At 32.7% G+C, this 25,058-nt stretch overlaps 1 protein-coding gene across 2 annotated transcripts in view; it reads right to left on the bottom strand.

Moving 5' to 3' along the window:
• LOC118182136 (ras-related and estrogen-regulated growth inhibitor-like protein A) overlaps positions 1-25,058 on the bottom strand; it is a 128,547-nt gene that overhangs the window by 15,479 nt on the left and 88,010 nt on the right. The window contains exon 1 of one of the 2 annotated variants that reach the window (XM_035351440.2): positions 21,187-21,475. The exons of the other annotated variant lie outside the window; for it this stretch is intronic. Within the exon in view, the coding sequence (XP_035207331.1) occupies positions 21,187-21,256 (70 nt within the window). The 5' untranslated portion in view covers positions 21,257-21,475. Of the gene's footprint in view, positions 1-21,186; positions 21,476-25,058 lie in introns of those variants that run through there. 2 annotated transcript variants of the gene reach the window in all.

Genomic DNA, 25,058 nt, shown 5'->3' with positions numbered 1-25,058 from the left:
CAAGAAGCAGCGGCTAGTCTTTCTAATGATGAGCTCAAGGAATTAACTGAACAAGAAGAAAACAAAAATGTTGACAGCAATGATTCAGAAGAAGCGCAAAAAGAACTTTCGATGGCGTTTGTAAAAAGGAGTTTGTCTACCATAACTGAAATAATGGATCAATTCATTGAAAATGATCCGAATTTTGACAGGAGCTCAAAAGTAAGGCGTGGTGTTAAGAGATGTTCTATCCGTTTATGAAGAACTTTTAAGAGAACAACGCAAAAGAAAAAGGCAAACAACATTAGATGCTTTTGTCACAAAAAGGCAGAACACTGAAAACGCGGAAGGCTAACTAAATATGACTGACTGAGAATTTTATTTGTTTTTTTTAAGAATATTCGTTTTGTTATTTATATTTTGTTTTTATTTTTGCAAGAAATAATAATGTGGTATTAATTTGGGCTTTAAGAAATAAATGTTTGGTTTTATTTTTATTAAAAAAAACACACTTTTTAAATTTAATACCTAACTAATTTCCTAGCCATCTTCCCCTAACCCCAATATTTACATGTAAAGATAGCCTCGTTTAGCGCTGTTTCGCATTACGCTCATCTTGATGGAACGTATCCCCCGCTTAACGCGGGGTCTTACTGTAATTGTATTAAATGTTAATAGTTATTTAAAAAAAGAAAGCATTCGCTAAAAGTGTCACAAGGATTCTTCCAAAGGTGAAATTATCAATCTCATACTGATGTTAAGGTTGTGTCTTTTATAATTTAATTCACCTCAATGCAGAACATGTGGAAAAAATAGACGAAGGTAATCAAAGGAATGAGGTTAAGACAGGTAGATGAAGAGGTTACGTAGAAATTAGAAAACGGGGCTATGGCTGCTGGCAGAATTTCAGCGTTTCTCGACCCTTCACGTGTGTATTCGACAACCGAAACGGCAAACTGTGCAACTGTGCTGTGTTCACCTTTTAATGTTGCGCTGACATCTTACATGAGACACTTCCATCTTTTTACTTCCTTGTACGAAGTAAAAACGAAGTATTGTAATCGCGAAAAGCTTCAGGCAGCATATTTCAACGAAAATATCCACTTTGACCGCTTTCGAATGCAATTTAACGATGTTTTTGCGTGATCTCTATACATAAGGACAGAATAAAATACTGTTTTCCTCCAAAAAAACTGCTTTAAAATGAATTCTGAAGAGAATTTTTCGTGCCGTCTGTACGAACGTATGTACGTTCGTGCGTACGTACGTACGTATCTCGCATAACTCAGAAATGAGTAGCTTCAGAACGTTGAAATTTTGTATATAAGACTACTATAACATATAGATGTGCACCTCGTATTTTGGTTTCAATCGGCCGCGCCAAACGTATATAAATATATTTATAAATATATTTGTTTCATAAGAATAAATTGAATTTAATTAAAAAAATTAAATTTAAATACATATTTAAATACATATTTAATTAAATATTCTTTGCGCCAATGCTGCAAGAAATGAAATTTAAATTTAAAAAAATTTAAATTCTTAACAAATACGTATAAAAGTAAAAAAGCAAATTTAAATTCTAAAAAAAGGAAAAAAGCCAAAATAATTTAAAATAATTTTAAAAAAATGTGCAAACATGTAAAAGATTTAATTCTCGAACTAATCTACAATATCATTTAAATTCAGAAGCATAAGCAAATCAAGTGCAAAATCTATCCGTGAAAATAAATCTACTAATTTAATAAATTAAAATTAAATTAAACAATTTTTTTAAATGCATATGTGAATGACCGTAGAGTAGGCAGGAGATAAGGATTTCTAAAATACATTGGTTTCTAGATTTTTTTATTATTTTATAAAAAATTAATTTTTAAAAAATTTAATTTTTTAAGAAAAAGTTTAATTCTTGACTTTACTTGCTTGTTTCTCAAAAGACTTAATTAGTATTTTCCTTTTTGAACTTTAATTCTTAAATGTTAATACGTAAATGTTAATTTCTAAGAGTACCACTTTATCGGAATTACTTTTGGTTTTGACTTTTACCCTTGCCTGCATGAATGACGAAACACGAATTGAATGATTGGAGAGTTAGGTTTGGAGGCAACTTTCCCTTGATAAGTCTGTCTCCTGCCTACTGCAATATGCATTTTTTAAAGAAATTGTGTAATTTAATTTTAATTTATTAAATTAGTAGATTTATTTTCATAGATAGATTTTGCACTTGATTTGCTTATGCTTCTGAATTTAAATGATATTGTAGATTTCTTCGAGAATTAAATCTTTTACATGTTTGCACAATTTTTTAAATTATTTTGGCTTTTTTCCTTTTTTTAGAATTTAAATTTGCTTTTTTACTTTTATACGTATTTGTTAAGAATTTAAATTTGTTTAAATTTATATTTATAAATATATCCACTCTGTTACCCGGCTCAGTGATCTCAGTTTCTTTACTCTTATATGTTTGTATATTGTACATTTTTTGCTTTAAAAATGATTGAATTATGTTGTTTTTATCTTCCAGTTAAAAGTTTTTATGTCTTTCGTAATTCTGGAAGCAATATTTGTACAATTATCAGCAATTTAAAAGCTGCTTAAGTGCGGTTAAGTTTTAAATAACATGGCGGACATATTTGTTTACATTTGAAACAGCAGAATTGTAGATTTGTTGCCAATCTAGAGAGACTAAGCTTCGCAACACAAAAATAACGCCTTCATTTATTATTGCGAATTAAATCATGCTTAATCCTTTCTGGAATTTTTTCGAGGAAATAAGTATTTAAGATTTACTTCCGTCATTTTTAAAACATATATTTTGAGTTTTTATGTATTTTTGCCTTGTCGCGAAGTGAAAACTGAATTAATTGAATGAGAAATACTCAATTGTCTGTGAAAAACTATTTCTTTTTTGTTTTGTTTGCTTAATTTATTTTATAAATCGTTCTAGCTTTATTATAGTATTTGAATAGAACATGTGGCAACGATAATTCTTCAAATGATATAAATTTTGTGACCTTGACATCTATACGTATATATTCCTTGACATCTATACGTACATATGTATGTATATATGTATATCTATACGTACATATATATGTGTATATGTATCTCGCATAAAACGATTAGCCGAAGATGGTTGGAATTTTGTATATGGAGTTGCTATACTATCTAGTTCTTCACTTCCTTTTCTACTGCAATTGTCAATATCAAATGTGTATCACATCGGGGTAGATCTCTGATATTATGAGACTATTAGAAACATTATTTAGTTCTTGCGAACAATTAATTAACAGCGTTTTGAGTCACATGGTGTCAGTTAATCGTCCGGGTTTAGTATTTCAAATACTAACCTCTTGAAAAGTTTTACTTGAAACATTAAACATGCAATGATTAATAGTTTTAATTTTTACTTCCTTCTTCGAAGCAAAAAGGAAGTATTGTAATCGCGAAACGTTTCGGGCAGCATATTTCAACAAAAATATCCATTTTGACCGCTATCGAATGCAATTTAACGATGTTTTTGGGTAATATCTGTACGTAAGGACAGAATAAAAGACTCATTTCCTTCAAAAAATTATAAAACTGCTTTAAAATTAATTCTGAAGAGAATTTTTCGTTTCGTCTGTACGAATGTATGTACGTACGTATCTCACATAACTCAAAAACGAGTAGCCTCAGAACGTTGAAATTTTGTATATATGACTGCTATAACATGTAGATGTGCACCTCGTATTTTGGTTGCAATCGGCCGCACCAAACGTATATAAATATATATTTATATATATATCCACTCTGTTACCTGGCTCAGTGATCTCAGTTTCTTTACTCTTATATGTTTGTAAATTGTACATTTTTTGCTTTAAAAATGATTGAATTATGCTGTTTTTATCTTTAATTTTATAGGTTTCTATGCCTTTAGTAAATCTGTATGCAATATTTTTAGAATTACCAACAATTTTAAAATTGTTTAAGTTACGCTAAGCCTTTTTTATGATGGCGGCCATTGATTGTTTACATTTGAAACAGCAGACTAGTGGATTTGTTGCCAATCTACAGAAACTTTGCTTAGCAACAACAAGGATAACGCCTTCATTTATTATTGCCAATTAAATAATGCTTAATCCTTTCTGGAATTTTTTCGAGGAAATAAGTGTTTAAGATTTACTTCGTAATTTTTAATACAGATATTTTGAGTTTTTACGTATTTTTGCCTTCTAGCGAAGTGAGAACTGAATTAATTGAATGAGAAATACTCAATCGTCTGTGAAAAACTGTTTCTTTTTCGTTTTGCTTGCTTAATTTATTTTATACATCTTTCTAGCTTTGTTATATATAGTATTTGAATAGAACATGTGGCAACGATTAGATAATTCTTTAAATGATATAAATTTTGTGCATTCTGAGTTATAATATGAACGAAATATAATACTGTTAAGTAAACCTAGCGCCAGAGTGTCGCTATGGTAAACAAAGTGAATTTTAAAGAATGCATTTATTCTATTGTGGTTTATGCGCTGTCGGCTAAGTAGTTTAATTCAATCTAATAAGTTAAATGAAATGCAAGAAAAAATGCATATAATTTAATATTCCGTACAAGGAAGTCATGTGGTGTACACATCAGATTTTTTACTTAACGCATAGTCTTCTTTCTATGCTTATCTAGCGGGAATATCGTTATCGCTGGGTTTATAAGGAATTCTGGAACGCGACATTGGAAGTTTGGGAAATGTGAACCTCGGTCATCTTCTTTAAGAATTGCACAAACCTGCTAAAAGAGCAACAAAGTTACTAAATTTAGAAAATGGTATTTTAATTATGGCAAAACATTTAAGATGATACGAATGCAAGAGAAACATTCGAAACTCTTAATAATATATAGCAATCCCTCTCGTAGGCAACCATATTTCTAAGACGACCACTTCTGAAATTAGATTCACTAGATTATTCTGATTTCAGTAGCTAAATTACTCTGAAAATTGTCACTTTTCTGAAAGCATACAAAGGTGTGCGCCTTGAGTATACGTAGGTCTTTCCCAAATAAAGATACAGAACGCTCTTTAAGACAGCCACTTATGATTTCCGATTATTTTGGTCTTTTATAGTGATAGTTGTCTGCATATTCGCAAAGCCTACAGACCATTTCTCTACAATGTGCTTTCATTGGATGAAACATCTGCTTGTCGGTCATATTTGGAATGGCGAGTTATCGTCTTGTAGGCGTGGTAATTAATGTCAAACAAACCTTGTAGGCTTTCAGTACAGCGAGGAGAAACAGCTGTTATTTCATTCGATAATTTTTTATTTTATGAATGAAAGCTAAGGAGAATTGTGTAGAATATATTTTAAATAACCTACTGATCTTATTAATAGTTTATTTGTATTTAAACTTGAACTGTTGAAAGTACGATAATTATTTTGCAAGAAAAATTGTTTACAATCAATTCAATAAACATTTAAGCGCGTCGGATACTTATTCTTTTAACCTAAATTATGAGTAAGTAAAATTAAAATTATATTTTATTCTATTATGCGCTGTTGCTATTGAAACGCTTTTCGGGATCTTGGATCATAATCTTGCTACTGGTACCTACTACAAAGAGTACAAACCAGTAGATAAAGATAAGAAAAATTAGCGTTAACAAAAATAGAGAAAATGAAGGTGTTGAATTTTTAACACCGCACCCGAAGGCAAAAAGACCAATAATGACAAAGTCATTCAATAAAGTGAGGATAAAAACAAATCCGCCCAGAGCAGAGTTTGTAAAAGTTCACGAGCGGGGATAGAACCGGCGATATAGATGTCAAAGAAATTTTTCCACCCTCGTTGCCGTTGAGCTGCGGTTTCGCCGTTGGATTTCGTACACTTTTCGGGTACAGGAGGCTGATATACAAATAGTATAGGCGATGAAACAAAAGTCGCCAAGTACAAGATTCTGTAACCCTACGTTTCCTGTTTTAACCAATCGGAGAAAACAGTAGCAGAAACTGTCTGTAGGCTTTGTGAATATGCGTGTCGTCTCTTGCAGAAGTCATGTTCAGTACCGGTATTTAATCATTCCTCACAAAGACTGTTCACTTTCAGAGGCGATTGTCTCAAGAATGCAATCTACATGATGTTCACCATCTTACATATTAGTATTTCTTTTGGTCAACGACCAAATTTAAATATTTTTACTTTTTTTAATATGAAATCTTGAAGGAAAACGACTCAGATGCGTATTTTCGAAATGTCTAACTTTTGACAACTTACAACAAGAACAGAGGAACTAAGCTGCAGATTTACTTAAAGCAAACGATTGCAATTTCTCGACCAGACAAACGTAAAAAAATATTATCTCAAATTATAGTTCCCAGGCTAAGCAATGGCTGAGCGGCAAAAAGCCGCTGAACACTGGTAGTTCGCTCCAGGGTTCGAGTAGTGGCGAACGGGCTGACGTGGTTTTCCGTATGTGTAACGTGGATACAATCCAGTTTCCATTGAAAAGACATCCACTGGGCATCCCTCCCTTTCCGTGTAGTGCCTAAGGCAAAAACACACCTAACGGCGGAGCACGTAATAAGTGAAAAAAATTATTCCCATATAAAATTTCTCAAATGACGCTTTCCATAAGCAAATAATATAGCAACGAATTTAGTCAAATATTCTGTTTTCTCTTCTTTAATTGAAAAAAGGCCTGAAATACGAAGTTACACACCCACCAACGAGAATACAGATGGATTTTTCTTCGGCAAGCAAACATTCTATGCAATTTTCCGAACAATTTCGATCCCAGAATAGAATTTTCGAGAATTTCTGCCTACCAACCAATCAGTCTGTCAATCGAAGCATGCTGGGGAAAAGCCGTCAGAAATAGCATCTGAATCATTCATTGCCAGATACGGCGTATTGAAAACACGCTGGCCAATCTCAAGTGGTTGCTGGAATTCCTTTGTTAGCGTGCTATTAAGAGTATGACTGTCGAACTACAGGCGATGGTGAAATGCGTTATTATTAACAATGATGCTTTTTCTGAATGTTCAGCAATGCTTGCTGGATAAACATCGAATGAAAAAAATGGCGTCATAGTTGAATCAAAAATAGAACCACTTTTGAAGATGAAATGCGAGGATCGAAATACATCGCTCGTTTGAGAACCCAAATTTTGTTAAAAAGTTTAATTTATAAGAAGCCTTGAAAATTCCACAGTACTTTTCGTAATACGTAGTGCCACATTTCTGTAGGGTTGTGTCTAGGAATTTAAATCGGGACATGTCAGGTCGTTTTGCGTTGTGCTTTAAGTAACGGGCAGAAATAATAATGCCCTTAATGTGCATCAACAAGAGTACAGGAAATTTTCTTCGGCTGGCATTCTAGACCGACTTTCATAAACATATCATTCCTAACCCAGTTGCTTTACAGTGGATTCATTATGAATAGTTTTTAAACCGAATCTGGATACAGCACTTGCTGAACGCCTGCCTACAAAATTACAAATGAAACGAAAAGACGTTTTATGTTGTGAAAACTGATTTTGCTATCTACATCCCATTAACATCCCCAAGCTGCTATACCCAAGTGCTACATGCTTAAATTATTAAGCATACTGGTGAAAGACAGCTTTTAAGTGAGACAGATATCGATATAATTAACAACGGTGCTCGAATTTATCTCGAACATTTCTACGATTATTCGAAAAGAATATCCTCCAAAACCCCGTTCGCCGGAATTCAATCATATACCTTTTATTGCTCGCTCGACATATGCTGACCATTTATTACGATGAGTTGAGTTGAGTTGAGAGCAGAATCTGGACACCCGTGCGGCTTACTAAGACTATTCGGGTCTAGTCCAGGTTCCGCAACTATCCGGGGCCTATAAGGGCATACATTGGTCCTGTATACATGCTTACATAGTTCATAATATATGCTTACATAGTTACATAGTTCATAGTACATGCTTATATACAAGTAGTTCATAATACATAGATCTTTCATAATACTTGCTTACATAGTTCATACATATACATACTTACATACGTAGTTCATACATATACATGCTTACATAGTACATAATATATTGAGCCTGTTACATAATACATACATATAGTTCATAATAATTTTCATTGGCCATAGTACATACATGTTTCATAATATATTGAGCCTGTTATTTATTACGATGAGGGCAATGGCGGGTGAATGGAATAATTCTTATCAGATTTAGTTTGAAAATGTTGTTCCACTTTTCTTAACAGTGCAATTTTAACAGTGAATACATATTTTAAATCAAAATACAGTTTTTAGAATCAGTACCATAATGCTTAAATCAGCGACTTCGAACACACAGTGAACCTAGCTAATGATGAAGTCCAAGATTTCATATGATACAGGTCTTTGCTATCCTAAACAGATAACACTGAGGTTCACTTATGTTCTGAAAAATACCATTCACTTTTACAGACGGTTTCTAAGGGAGGTGGTCGCCACAAAAAGTTCACTGGAATTAGTAAATTAAAAAAATTCTTAAAAGCTTTGTATATAAAAGTCCAAACTGCAAGGTATCATCAGAATGAAAATTTCTTTTTCTTGATATAACGGAACTTGTATATTTTTATTTTATTTTATTATTTTTTTTAACTCATCTGGATGATTATTTGTGTCGAATGTTCAAGCACTTCACCCCACCCATCTGGTGGTGACAGACGATATCCGCGAGAAAACGCGAAAAAACAACGCTCTTTTGTCATCAGAGGGCGCCAACAGAACGTCGCCACCACTACCTTCACAACGATCACTAAACACAATCAAAATGCCAAGACGTAGCTTGTCTCAAGTGGAAACATAATTAATCGGGAATTTGAAGTACCCTGAGAAGAGAAAAAAAATCTAGCACTTAAAATTATGATCCAATTTGTAATTTTCTCTTCTGTTTATGGTCTGATTTTATTAAAATAAGCACCCACTTAATGAAGCTATTCTCTTTCTTTCGTCTCTTTCATTTTTTAATAAACTACGCACATCTGAATAACAAAGAGGTTTAGGTGAGAAAGATGCATTGCCGATTATGGTTTTAACACAACCAATCTGAAACATATTTACCAAGCAAACCATCACAAAATCATTCATCAAATACATTATCTCAAGCAGTAGACATTCGCAGTGTCTCATCCAATAACTCTCGTTTTCCTCAGATCTTTCAGAACATAATTTATATAGTTAAATAACATAATTTCTATGCCTATATGATGGGAATCCATAGTTTTGTAAAATCAGAATTTAGCTCAAACTATAATTAACATATTACTCAAGTATTTCTTCAAGTGCAATTAATAAGATATATTTTTCGTAAATTTCCCCAATTTCGTAAATTTTCAAACGTTAAGTAAAGTAGTTCAACAATCTGCGCAAAAAAAAACTTGCAAATTTTGTTAAAAGTTTCTAATGTTGTAAATTAATCAGGCATTTGAGAATAAATAAATAAAATGTTTTTTTTTTTTTCTAACTCACTTCTGGCAACCCTAGAAATTCGAAGAACACGAACTATTTTTGTTAATCACGTGATATTAATTTATCCCATGATCCTCTTGTTCTTTAGTTATTATTAAGCTTCTGTATGTGCGTGTATTAACGGTAATGTATCTATCGCTTATATTATTTTAGTTGCAGTAGAATAAATATGTTTATTAGTGTTTAAATCTGCATCGTATTATTTATGGATAACACGTGATATTAATTTATCCCATGATCCTCTTGTTCTTTAGTTATTATTAAGCTTCTGTATGTGCTTGTATTAACAGTAATGTATCTATCGCTTATATTATTTTAGTTGCAGTAGAATAAATATGTTATTAGTGTTTAAATTTGCATCGTATTATTTATGGATAAATCCCTCATATCATCATCAATAAAGTTTCGGAGACTCAACTGCTGCTACTGAGTGCACAAAGGTAAGCTGATTTTGCTATCTTTATTCTTCATCTAAGCTCCACGGTAGCCCACCAAAGCGTTAGCTCGATTGGGATATTAGTTTCGAAATGGATTTTGCGGAATTTTGAGACGTACACTATAAACGAAGAATCACTTTTCAAATTGCTGCCACCAAATACTATTACCCGGTTTTACTTTTGAAGAAATTGGAAAATGAAGTATGCATCTATGTATGTGTGTTCCTCACGCTGTAAAAAAACAACGGTATCTAGAGGCATCCAATTTTGAATAACATAGTCCTCCGCCTAAACATATGCACATGGAACGCCGAATTTCGAATATATATTTCCTATTTTGTAAACCTTTAATGAATTTTTGATTAAAAAAACTCAACAATTTGAAAGCAACCACTGTAAAGAATAAAACATGTTCTATCTCTAGGCGCGCAAAACTGTCTATCGAAGATTCTAAGGTGTGTTGTTTTTAAATATTTTTGCGATTTTGCTGTTGAATTCAGTTGTATGTGGGAAGTTGTATGTGGAAGTGCGAAGAACGTGATATTTAATTAATGAAATTAACACACAAAACGTTAATAGTATAAATAAATAAATAAATAAATAAAAGAGTTTTTCAGGCCATCTTTTATTACGAAAACTGATAATTAATATGATGAACTGAGAAAAGACAGAAAAAATAGAAAAATATATGCCAACACTTAACACTGCATCGAGAATTTTAAACATATGTTGCTACGCTGCTTTTAAAATTTTTGCAATTTCGTTGTTGAATGTATATGGCATTCGTGCGAAGAAAATTATGCTTAATAATAAAGCTAAAGACAAGAAGAAACGGATTTGCAGGAGTATATGCAACAGCAAACTGGTAGTCAGCGAGTTCAGGGACAACTTAAAAAACCTTAAGAAACTCTTTTGGACGACTTAAAATCTGAAACCTTTCATATTTTGCCCCCTTTTTTTTATTTAACCAAGTATCTTTTTACACTGCAAACCTCTCATTTGTACTTTTTTGAAATTACATCACTGATTTCAAAGAAAATTCTACTCAATTAAAATGAGTCTCGGTGAATGTTTACTGTTCTGTGTGAGTACTTTGTTTAGCTGTTGCTGTGAGTAAAAGTACACGTGAGAAAAATTTTGGTAAATTAGATTGAACATTTTGGTAAGTTTGAATGAAACTTAGGTCATTAGCAGATCAACATTATATAGTAATTAAATTACAATAGTGATTGATGAGGATATTTCTTCTATAAAATTTTTATGTTGCCAAGTCTGTAAATAAACAACTGCGGATATGCAAATATCATTACTTTTCTTTGCATTTATTTCGAGTTAGTGTAATTCTCTGGTTACTAGTTACCATCAAATGTTATATATTACTGTTACTTACTAGTACATTTACTTAGTGAATTTTAATTTTAATTTCTCGGCCTAAGAATTGAGGCCTGGGCAATCAGAAACAAGACACAGTGGGAAATAGGTAGATATTTAACAACGACAAAGACTGTATAATGTGTGGACAAACTAATAACAAATCACAATTTTTATTATAACTGAAGAAAAAGCACTTCTTGGTAATACGTTTTCACAACTCAGCGCTTCAGAATGATTGATTATGATGGCAAAGTACGCAAAGGTTACACGCCTTAAACAGATGCCTTCTATGAGAACTTAATCCAATGCCAGCAGCCACCCTACTTGCCAGACATCAAATTCTGGAGGAATTATTGAGCGGTTTTTTCTACTTGGGCTACAGTGGGGCCACTGAATATTTACGACAAAGCTCTATATCAAACTAGCAGTTACAGAGCTCTTCTTGCCATATTACAATATATAAAACAACAACAGAATGCAAATGTATTTATTCTCGATTTCCACTGTAAACGAAAATAAATCGTGTAAATGTGGAAACACATGCAGAATCTTTTGCTTGTGAGAGAAAACCTACCTCCACAGATATAGCAACAAGATTTCTGCGGTTTTTTTTTCTTCCGTTCGCCTTCCCCTCTTAGCGAAGGTCGCGCTTCAAGAATTTTAACGAGTGAGGCATATTTATGATGAACAAACAAAACAACAAGAACTTGAGAGAGCTTATGGTACTACGTCCCTCCAAGCCGAAAGAATCCTTTTCCCTTGGCAGCTTGTTTTGAAAAAGACTAATATAGATCGCTGTGAAGCACTATTGGAATAATGCGCGCTTCTTTTCCTGTTTCTAGTGTCATCCCCTCCCAGGAGTAAAATCTGGGAATGGTAGCTTCCACCAACAATAAAAAAAATCCACAATCTTGTCAACAACATTCCTGAAGACATTCAGTTGAAACGTTGACAGCGAAGAAAGGAATCATAAATCGGGATAAGATGAATAGCAGTGTCGCGATATCGAAACAGCAAGTTTTTAAGGAGACCCGTTCGTTGAACTTTTTTAATATTTCACTCTACGGCTTTTCAAAATGGAAATGAAGATCCCCAGGGAAAAGACATAAAAAGAATTCGGTAAGGGAGCCACAAAAACATCTTAAGTCCTCCTATTTTTATAAGCATTATTTATGGCCAATTTTAGACTACAGGATGAAGTATCTTAAAGAGCTAATGTCCAGTATCAGTGGGTATTTATATCCTCAGAATTACCTATCACCTTTAGACGTAACTCGTCACTAAAGGGTTTTCGTTATACATATTTAATTAGAGTACTAAGCAATATACGTATGGCTACTAACATCTATCTATATGCGTTACAGTCACCTCCTGATTAACATAAGCTGGATTAACCAAACCCATTCTTTTGGCCTCTATTTTTTTTTCCATTTTGTTGCCGAACGATAAGAAATTACGATCACAAAACCATCAGCGTGAATAGAACGTTACCGGATGAAATTATAAATCAGGATTAAACTGTTTAAAAATGCAGATAAACTAGTAACGATAACTTTTTGTTAATTATAATACATATCCTTTTTCCTTCCTGTGCTTTCTTAACTGCCTTCGGAATAACCAAGATACGACAGAAATTGTCCCTATAAAATCTGGAAATGAAGGTACACTGCGGGGGGGGGGGGGAGAGTTGTTCTATGTCTCTCGTTCTACTAGGCCGATTGACGAAATTCAAATTTTCATGTCTCGAAAGCGCTACTTAGGATATATTATTATATATAGCATTAATCTAGCATAAGTATTTTGACACACAATCTGACTTTTTCTGAAATAAAACGATTTTTTTCCATATTTCGAGACTTAGACTCAAATTATACCTAGAAATTAAATTTTGTAATTTTCGATGAAAAATTCATAGAGAAATTAAAAAATGTATCTTTGTGCGTTTTTTTCCGTTTGCGCCAAACTGAAAAAAAAAATTGGCAAAATTCTTAATTCTCGGCGAAATTCTTAATTTATAGCAACATATTATCCTTTTCTTCTTTTCATTGTACACGAGTGGAAAAAGTCATCGTTTATACTTTCAGATAATTTTAACAAACTGCGTAAACCATATTTCGCATATTGGCATATTTGTTATTATCACAAGCATAATATGCCAAATTTCGAAAGGCGCAAATATGTAAATTCACGTATAACTTAGGAAACTATGAATAAAAAAACTCCTAATTTTTTGCAGGTATGCTTAGAAATACATCTACTTTAAGATGACGGTAAAAATTTTATAGGTTATAATTCAAAACTTTTAACGAAAAATTTATAAAAATTATTTAAAAATACAGATTTTAAAAGTAAATCATAAAAAATGGGCGAGTTTTATTTGGAATGAACCTAAATTTCGAAACTTGAAATGAAGCATCAAATAAGTTTAATAAAAAAAAAGAGATATACATAAATATATATCAAATTCAACTAACATTGAGGAGCTAAATTTTTAAAAAATTACTTGTGCGATTTTTGCAAAACTTGACAGTTTGGCAATAATCTGAGTCTTCGAAGAATCGAAATATGGAAAAAAATGGGCATGTCATTTCAGAAAAAGTCCGAACCCCCCCCCCCAAGTATACGTATTTACTTTAACCATGTTTTTCTGCTATGCAATTCATACGGTGCCCTATTAAATCAGCAACAGTTTGATGTACATGACCAACGCGCAAACACTGATATGAATGTAAAAATACATATTAAAGTTTTTAAAATTTATTTTATCTAATTTATATATTTTTTACTTACATTCTTAAATTATTATTAAGTATGAAAAACTAAACTTTCTTACAAGCTTACAAGTATTTGAAAGTAACTGTGCCACATATTCGAAACGAAATGTCAAATGATACGAATAAATATTCGAGTTCCCTGTAACACTCGATAATTGTTTAAGTGTGTTCCATTATTATACATTCCTTAAACACAGTTTTAATTTTAGCATTTCTATGGTTAATAAACTTTGAAATAACCGAAATTGTAACCGAAACTTTTCAAACATTGTACTCTTTGTCCATTAAAAGTAACCATGAATTATTTAGTGACGATTCTTCGCTGTCAAGGGAAACCTTCTTTGTACGTCAGCGATTGCAGACTCTTTTGTTAAACGCCGCATTACCAATTCGAATTCATTTCAGTTCATTGTTCATATATATAAGTGCAAATGCTGTTATTACAGCTTCGCAACAAATGGCACTCCAAGCGACACAGAGTGAATTTATTTCATTAAGCAGAAGGTTATATCGACTAGCACTGACTGTAAACACTTCTCTGCCATTTTCTTTCATACTCTTAATATCTCTCTTAACCTTTTATTGGACTCTCAAAGTAAAAAAGCACTTCAAATGGAGCCATTTCTTTCCGAAATGATTCCGTAAACCGATTAGAATGGAGACTAGGACCGTTAGAAAAGTCTTTCATCGGATTAGGCAATTTACTTTGGAATAAAAAAGAACTAGCCATGTCATAAAATAGAGAAAGAATCTGCCGTAGGTTATATCGCTGAAGATCGCGTTTTAGGTTATAATTTCTTTTAAACAGACAATAAAGCGTGTATCATTAAACGACCCCCCCCCCTCAAAAAAACTTTTAAAAAGTAGTTTCTGTAGTCCTTCTTACAATATGCTTTAAATATCCAGTAACTTTTTAACAGTGAATTTGAAGTTTGGAAGTTAATTTTTTAAATCATACTATGTATTTAAAAAAAATCACAATAAATAAGAACTATATTTAAAATGTGTACACCAGTTAAGTTATCCTACTTTTAAGGAGAGGCCAAAAAAGAAAATAATTTCGCCGGATATAAAACAGACTATATCTTAAATGACTTTTATTTTAGCAGTGAATTTGTCAAAGTATCGAAAATGACTCGCTCATCCAAGATTTTAAGTTAAATTTTTAATTCATACTGTGTATTTAAAATAAAATCACAATAAATATGAACTATATTTAATATGTGTACGCGAATTAATTATCCCACTTTTAAGGAGAAGCAAAAAAGAAAAATAATTTCGCGTGATATAAAACAGACTATATAATAAGTTTTATTACTCTCGAGAAAATAAATTTTTATGTTTCTGATACAAAGAACTCTCTCATGGCGACCACCTCTTAAAAGTGACTGACATTTCAGAGAACATACATAAACATCGGTACACTTCCAAAGACAAAGAAAGACCAAATTAGAACCAGACTAGAACCACGAATGAATGTTTTACAGCAATTTCACTGCATTAGAGATGTGGCTTGTGTTAAATAATTATACTGAATGCAAATGCTGAATTCGAAATGCAGATTTTTTTAAATGCTACTTCACAGTTAACTATACACCATTTTAGTCTGTATCATAAATTTCATCAAAATGGAACTAACTCTATGATGAGTCACCTACGATTCCAGAGGTTTTTGGTTTTCTGTGGGATCATCTCGAGGACATTCAATACAGATATTTGTTTAGAAAATTCTGGCTCTTCTAAAAATACCTGCGCCATTTCCAAATATACTGGTTAAGGATAACTATCACCGGAATTCTGAATCGAAATAAGACAGGGTGAAGCATGAAGTGATTTCAAACATTTTTATGGCAGCTACCTTCTGTACAAGACCACTTCTAAAAAACATTAATACTTCTGACAACGTACAAATACATCACTTCACTAATACGACCACCTTCATACGATAATTCGTTTGGCACCATGCATGATCGGGTAAGAGAAGATTCACTGTAAATTAAATGTCATATTTTAGTAACCATTTTTCAAAGTTAAGACGTTGGTTCTTAAATACCCCCCCCCATGTAATGATAATAACATTTTTTAAAAAAAGGGAAATAAACGGAATTAAAAAACGTTTTGGGTGTGGGAAGATGATAATGAAAGAAAAAGTAAATAAAACTTCCACCGGCGCCAGGCAGTTTAATGATGTCATTGCATGAAAGATATAGAAGAGGGAGAATTACATAAAAGATTTGGAACTGTCAAGGTCGAATAGCTTCCGCTACCGGAAGGAAGAAACAGTGACGCGAGTTCGGAAATGCAGTCTCCAGGTGGCCTACATCCGGGTTTGCCTATGAAACATTCCATAAACGTCACATACCATCATTAAAAAAACCCTCCATAAATAATTAAAGTGGTAAAAACGTTTTGCAATCGTCACCCTGGGTTCATAATTCCTTTCATTCTGCGCCCTTGCATGAAAATATATAATAAAATGATAAAAATGAATGCAAAAATTAAAAGGATCTAAATTTTAAAAGAAAATTTTAAGAAGTAAATTTAGAAATGATAAGAGTATAAATAAAATTACTCTCCTCCTTTGCGAAATCGAACAGACTTGAAATTTACAGAAATTATTTCACTGAATGACCCACAGATGGCGCTCCACGCAAAATTCAAGAAAAAGGGTGTAAAATATTTTTCTTTGTAATAAATAGAACTAAGATGGTTCTTACGGAGGTTATAATGCTGTTATTTGCGTTACTTTTCATGACAAAAATTCTTAAGAAGGTTAAAATGCTATTGTGTTACTTTTCATGACAAAATGTAGTTTATTCGACAAATCGAAATTTGTGAATAAGAATGTTCTTTGTTATTCTCAATACAATTATTAGACGATTTCTCAATTCATCACCTAAAACTGTCATCTGAATCCATACCTGTCATGGAACTATAGGTTAAAATTCTTAAATTATTATTATTACTACTGCTTTTTCTGGCATAGAAATTATTGCTTTAATTTCTATGCAAAATTGTGCTGTATTCTAAAAGTGTCTGGGTTTTTTTTTTTTATTATTTTATTTATTTATTTATTTATTTGATTGTCAGCTGAAAGTTTAGCTACTCATCACTTTTCAACACAATCTACCATCGACAATCATGTACAGTATAGCTACTAATGTTTTTTATTTCTCCCCCCCCCCGTCTGTGGAGGCTGTCTGTCGTCTTACAGTTTTAGTGTTTAGTATCATTGCTTGTTCTATTTTCAGAAATACTGATCTCTTTCAGAGGTGGTCATCTTAAGGAGGTAGTCCCTACGAAAGAGTGCATAATTTTCTGTACTTTTCCTTTAGACTATGATTCGTAGCAATTGCAAACATTCCACTGTTACTGAACTGCTGGCTATACTACTTTGATGACGTCAGCGTGGTCATCGAGACATTTCTTTTTCCACGAGTAGGAGCTATAATTTTCTAAAATTAAAAAATGATAATTAAAACCTGTTGATTCCCGAAGTTTCAATGAATAATATTGTCATCGCAGTATGTACACAGGAAAAACACCCAAACTCTTAACAAATACATGAACGTTGCAGCGAAGCGAGTAAATATAAATGTAGAATTATTGTAAATTTTTGAAAAACATTAAATAATTATGTTTCCAGAGAAAAACATAATTCGACATGTAAGCTTAAGACTTATCAAGGTAATAGGGAGAGGACAATGTCCAAGTTTAACTTTAACACCCCGGTTAAGAGCATAAGAAAAAAGCAGGAAAGAAAAAAAAAAAAAAAAAAAGAAAATATAATTCACAGAAAGACGCTACTAAAAATTTACTATATTTTCAAAAAGTACAACCGCAGCAGTAAGTTCAGTTTGTTATGAAAATTAAATATAACGGAAGAATTAAATGTCATTAGAAAAGCGAAAATAAGTTAAAAATGGCATCAAAAACATAAGAACTTGGCTAATATCATGGAACTCAAATTTTCGCTTTAAGAAAGTCGTTTAAACTTTTTAATTATACAAAATTTATATATTCCGGATTACGTACTTTTGTATATAAAAATCAGTTCTCAAATAAACTGTCATCATCTGCTTTCCTGCTGTTATCCAAACGATTGTTCTTCTCTTTCTTGTTTTACGCTGACGGTTTGCGATTTGTTTGTTATTCCTTCGTTTCACAATGAATAAACTTTTGGGGGGGGGAGAGCAGGTACAGTTAATCTTCAATCTGGTAAATTTGCGTCTCGGTTAATGGAGAGCTGGCTACAAATTGCTGGTAAAAAAAATAAACAATCTTTTGAAGCTCTCTGATATTTAGTGGAAGAGCAATATATAGGCATTTCTGATAAATAAATTATATTTAAATGTCATAAAATTTATATTTATCCTTTTCTAAATTTTAAAGAAATAACGTAATTTTAGAGTTAATATTTTTTCCTTTTTTTTATTTCGTTACTTAATAAATATAATTATTATTATTTTCTAACGTGAATGGAAACACTGGAATTTAAATTTTTACACAGACCAGACAGACGTTATCTCGCTTATGTCTAACAACGCCCATCTTTTCAGACGTCTGCTATAACGTCTTTGAAAGCTCAGAGTTTACAACTATTTTTAAATCATTGTAACCCGCAAATTAAACTTAAAATTCACCAGACAGATGTACACCCTCAAACGGCTGTTGTCGAATCGTTGTGCATTTGCAAACAAAACTACGACTATTGTAAACGGCTGGAGATAGTTTAGTTAAAGGAGTGGTTAACAATTCGTATTTATTACGCATCTGTCACTTGATTAGTTTTTGCTCCCAAAAGATTTAAAACCATCGTTAAAGATTTGAACCATCGTTCAAATTTATGTCCGTAAAAATTTGTATTTTCCTCCAACGTCTGCAACGTACACGGAATCTTTTATACCTTGCATGGCGGAATTCGGTTTAATCCTAGTATACGGCACACACGGGATTTGGTGACATTATGATGAGCAGTAAATGAGACGGTAACGAGAAAACGGTAAAATCCAATTTTTTGTACTGTAACAATAAACACACACATGTTCAAATAGATGATAAAAAAATAATAAATATATATATTGAGTTATTTTATAACATTCTTTGATTTATAACAAACAATAAATTAATTAAAAGATACTAAAATTGATTAAGATTATGATAAATCTTCAGAGTACAGATCAATTAATAAACATTTTAAGAGTAGGTAAAAAAAAAGATAGATTTTCCTTTGAAAATCATAAACCTTCATTGCAAAGAGATTAGCTGATTTTTTTTTATGTTAGTAAAGAACTAGCTTTTCAATACTTAATAAAACATGAAACTAGAACATTTTCTAATGCTAATCTCAAAACAAAGTAGCTTGATTGATTTTAAATCACAGAACCTGTTTTCGGTCAGGCTGAAATTTAACGATTATTGCGGTAGCGTAATAAGCGTAAACTTCACCAAAATTTTCACGATGCATACTGTTTACTTCCACGCCTATCGAATTAATTTCCACCTTTTCGTTGCCCTGCTTAGGCAACACGCCTTTTGAGATTTGTGTTCGTAGAATATGGTCGCTAAAAGCGTAGCTGACCTGTAACGGCTGTAATTCTTATTTTAAAACTTATTTGTATTGCTGAATTATTACTAAATGCTTACGTATAATGTTTTATTATTAAATGTATTCAGTTTGGTCTAAATAGACCGAGAGTGATTGAATTAATTAAGAATATTTAAAATCGAAACTACATCATCCATTTCGGCGCCATTCTAACACAGGATCGTAAACACGTAGTATGATACGAGGTCTGGGGCCCTGGTCTTCAAAAGCGTATCAAAGACTTGATGGCAAGGTAAAGAAGGGCCTACTTAATGATGTAAAGTCAGTAACTGAATTTATTTTAAATAATAACTACAATTTTTCAAGCTTCAACCGAAGTGTGAATCGCGTTTTCAGTTCATCAGTCACTAAAGACGAATTAGATAGTTAGGACCAAAAAACATTTAAAAAAAAAACCCCACACTAAAATCCAACTAGCATTTCAATTACGGATCTTCCAACTGATAGCTCGACGTGTTACCCACGTATACATAATAAAAACAAGCATCGGGAATGTGATAATTTTTATAATGCAGCAAGCAACATTTAACATTACTGCATCTGTTCTTCCTTCCTAAGAGGCGGGGGAAAAACTTTTACATTTTAAAACTGTTTCCATATTCTGGAGATGCTTCGCAAGGAGATATAACAGAAAATAATTTAAAAAAATAAAAATCTGAAAAGTTTCAGATTTTAAATTACGTCCAAAGGAGCGTTTTTTTAACATTTTGTCTGTTACCATTGTTTATTAAATATCACGTTCTTCGCACTTAAACCATAAAATTCAGTTCAAGAGCAATATCGCAAAATAGTTTTAAATTCAGCATAGCTTTAGAATTTCCGATTCAGAGCCTCGCGCGTTGGAGATAAAAATGTATTTTCTGTACAACGTTGCCATGGCTCGCTTTGAAATCCTTGAGTTTGTTAATCAAAAATTCGTTAGAGTTATACAAAATATGAAATTGATAATAAGTCAAATTCCAAATTTCAAATTTGGGCTTCCACATGCCCATATTCGCAGTAGGATTACGTAATTCAAAATTCGATGACTCTATGTACCGTTAATTTATCACAATGCGAGAAATATACATGCATTTATGCAGATTTTTCATTATTTAATTTCTTCAAATATAAAGCAGGACTCTAACATTTGGTGGCAACCGTTTGAAAAGTGAAACGGGCATTTATAGTGAACCAACGCAAAATCGTAAAACGAAAACAATAGTTCTTTAGGGACAAAGTCCCTTTGGACTAAAAAAAACCCAGCCTTATGTATTCCTCATGTTATAATGAAGATGTTTCTGCCAGAAAAAAAAATTAAGATGTTTGAAGATCACATTCACGTAAGTAAAAGTAAGTAAAGAAGTTTCCTTCAAAGGTAAAAATTATGGAAACTATATTAGAAAACAACTCGCACAGAATAAACCGTTTTAGTAATGAAAGGCATACATGAGACGATTGTGAGTTTAAAAAACGCATGTTATGCAAAGATGGGCAGAACACGCTAACTTATTATTCGTGTCAATACAGTATACATAATTCTACTTACCAGATTTACCAACGTCTTGTGCTCCAAGTACCAAGATTCTAACAACAGGTGGAGGTGCCTTTTGCATCATGGTTGGACAATGAATGAAAATAAATATTACAAGGAAGGCTACTTTAAGTAGACTGTCCAAGTATTAAAATAGTTTCTATACTAATATGCCAAACGTTGCTTGAACACAACTCCAATAAATCCAGAGATGTAAGAAACTACCACCAACTTCCAGCTCTAACAACAGCTGACTGATCCCGAGTTGGGATGTCTCAGAGAGGATGGAGAAAGGAAAAGGGAGGGAAGGTAAAGAGGATGGGGGAATGAGGCGTCCTCACGGCGCGTGCCTCTGCTGCTGGGCCAGACGTCGCCTCACTCCTCTCTTCCTACGCGAGTTGAGGCTACGGTCAAGACAGTGAGGTCCATTGTTGAGTTCGACCCCGAATCGATGATCGGCTCGTGGGAATCGTCTGCTTTCTGGGAAGGATGGACTTTTTATCGAATAAAGGAAGAAAATCGTTTATCTGGACGGTGATAATGAATTCGTTAGCGAGTTTTAGAAAACGGTGTTTGTTTTAATGCTTGTTGTTTATTATTCTCTTTCATCAACAGTGGGCCCTGAAAATATAAGCGGTGAAAGGTCAAGAACGGTGCGACGTAAATTTATCTCTTGAATAAATAATTGGCTAGTATGTGCAGTTTTAAGACGTAAGAAAATTATGTGAATTTTGCTTGCTTTGGGGAAAAGCCACGTATCAGATTTAATTGCGATTATGTGGAACATTGCGATGACCATGGTAATTCTAAAAATAAGGCAGTTAATGATTAAATTATTTCACTAAAGTGTTTATTTAACGGGGAATCTATTTTTACAGAAAAGTGACTGAAAAACGTTTACGTAAGTTTAACTGACGCTGTTTTTCAAATTTGAATTTTAAAACGAATACAGGTAGTATTGCAGCGTTATTAGGCCTTTTGCGGCAATTAAAAAACTCAACCGTGTTCTTGCTGAGGATCGAATCCATTGCTATTGTCCAGCGCATTTTAGATCGTGCGCGAAACAGTAGATTCATAAGGAGTGTTTTTTTATTACTTCCTTGTACGAAGTAAAAAGGAAGTATTGTAATCGCGAAAAGTTTCAGGCAGCATATTTCAACGAAAATATCCATTTTGACCGCTATCAAATGCAATTTAACGATGTTTTTGCGTGATATCTATCTGTACGTAAAGACAGAATAAAATACTCTTTTCCTTCAAAAAAATTATAAAACTGCTTTAAAATTAATTCTGAAGAGAATTTTTCGTGGCGTCTGTACGAACGTACGTATCTCGCATAACTCAAAAACGAGTAGCCTCAGAACGTTGAAATTTTGTATATAGGACTGCTATAACATGTAGATGTGCACCTCGTATTTTGGTTGCAATCGGCCGCACCAAACGTATATAAATATATTTATATATATATCCACTCTGTTACCCGGCTCATCAAAACTGCTTTAAAATTAATTCTGAAGAGAATTTTTCGTGGCGTCTGTACGAACGTACGTATCTCGCATAACTCAAAAACGAGTAGCCTCAGAACGTTGAAATTTTGTATATAGGACTGCTATAACATGTAGATGTGCACCTCGTATTTTGGTTGCAATCGGCCGCACCAAACGTATATAAATATATTTATATATATATCCACTCTGTTACCCGGCTCAGTGATCTCAGTTTCTTTACTCTTATATGTTTGTAAATTGTACATTTTTTGCTTTAAAAATGATTGAATTATGTTGTTTTTATCTTCCGGTTAAGGATTTTATGCCTTTAGTAAATCTGTGTGCAATATTTATAGAATTATCAGCAATTTTAATGTTGTTTAATTGCCGCTAAGCCTTTTTTAATGGCGGCCATTGATGTTTACATTTGAAACAGGAGACTAGTGGATTTGTTGCCAATCTAGAGAAACTTAGCTTCGCAACAACAAAGATAACGCCTTCATTTATTATTTAAATCACGCTTAATCCTTTCTGGAATTTTTTTCGAGGAAATAAGCGTTTAAAATTTACTTCGTAATTTTTAATATAGATATTTTGAGTTTTTATGTATTTTTGCCTTCTCGCGAAGTGAGAACTGAATTAATGAAATGAGAAATACTCAATCGTCTGTGAAAAACTGTTTCTTTTTTGTTTTGTTTGCTTAATTTCTTTTATACATCATTCTAGCTTTATTATAGTATTTGAATAGAACTTGTGGCAACGATTAGGTAATTCTATTCTTTAAATGATATAAATTTTGTGCATTATCAGGAAAGTGCCCTGGACACTCGAGCCCCCTCCGTCTCCGAATTATGGTGGGGGGAAAAAAATGTGGCAATTTTGAAAAATTTTGATGTTTAAAAGTTATGTAATTTTTTTTTTTTTTTTTTTTTTTTATCAGAAACAGTTTTTAAACGTTCAGAGTAAATATTTTAGCTTTGGCAGAATTTAGACTGATTATCAAGCATTTCTTGTAAAATTCAAAGGCTTTTATTCTTACAGAATCTCAAATGAGAACTGAGAACAGGCGTAATCCTTTGCGGCCAGAAAAATCATCTTTTGATTTCAGTTATAAGCATAATAGATGTTAAAAAAAAATTAGTTCACCAGAGACCGAGTGGTAAAGTCGCTACACAATGGTAGTTCGGGTCTGAGGTTCGAATCCCGCGAACGCGTTCCCTGCATAGGCATTGCCGTGGTTTTCCTCATGCGTAACTTGTGTACGGTACAGTTTCCCTTATAACGACCTCCACGTAGTCATCCCTCCCTTTAGGTAGATAGCTCTCGATTGCTTTGCTATTATCAAACAAATCAAGCCATAAAAATATTGCTTTTCGATTAAGCAAGCAGTGAAAGTTTTAATTATTTTAGGACCTTGAACTTTATTTTATAATATATTTTTTTTTTAATATTTGTCATTTTCTGCTTAATCTTCTTATCTATAATTTTCTGAAACTGTAAAAATTCATTCAAACGTCTTTGTTTGTGCCACAAATTTTTAAAATATCCATTAACTTCAGGTACGTTTTTTGTTTACATTGATCAGAGCCGGGGTTAGGTATTTTTTCATCCTGAGCAAACAGGTGAATACGCGCTCCTAATGTACGATAAAATTAATAATACCTGGAACGTTTTTATGCTCAACCAAGATAACGATATTAAACCATAGCGTAGCTCTTATAATTAATCTTAAATTTTCTGAAGTTCTTTCACTTAAACAACAGCAAATGACAATGTTCAAAATATTCTTAATGCATTTTCCGAAGTCAGATATGACTGCATTAAAGAGCATTCTTAAATCGTCTTTAAAAGATTCAATGTTGCTTTAGCGACCATAGTTTTGTTTGCGTTTCTGTATTAGAATGATGCTTTCAGTTTATTCAAACCAAACTGTAAACACTTAATAATAAAATATTCATACGTGAACATTTAGTAATAATCCAATCACAAAGTTTTAAAATAAGAATTAGAACAGTTGTAGGTCAGCTACATTCTAGCGACCGATTCTATCGACAACAAATCCCAAAGCGTGTTGCCAACGCAGAGCAACGAAAAACTGCAAAAAATTTCGATAGGCGTGGAAGTAAGCACATAGCGTAGCGACCCTTACACATAGCGTAAGCACATAGCTTAGCGACCATCATGCGACCCTGAACTTGTAACACGTTGATTCTAGAGATTTCCGATAATTTCAACTTGAATTAAAAAACAATACACTGATTCTTGAGACATCAAAGCAAATACACTTGCAATACACTGATTCTTGAAACATCGGATACTCTGAACTTGAAACTGTTATTCCTCAGACTTTTGAGACAATTATTCTGATTTCAGTTGAAGAACAATGGACGCATTATCTCA

This window comes from Stegodyphus dumicola, chromosome 5 (assembly GCF_044657685.1).
Source record: "Stegodyphus dumicola isolate Sdum_Otavi_A_Nest chromosome 5, ASM4465768v1".
NCBI classification, from domain to species: domain Eukaryota; kingdom Metazoa; phylum Arthropoda; class Arachnida; order Araneae; family Eresidae; genus Stegodyphus; species Stegodyphus dumicola.
This window is presented reverse-complemented; position numbering and strand designations above follow the sequence as displayed.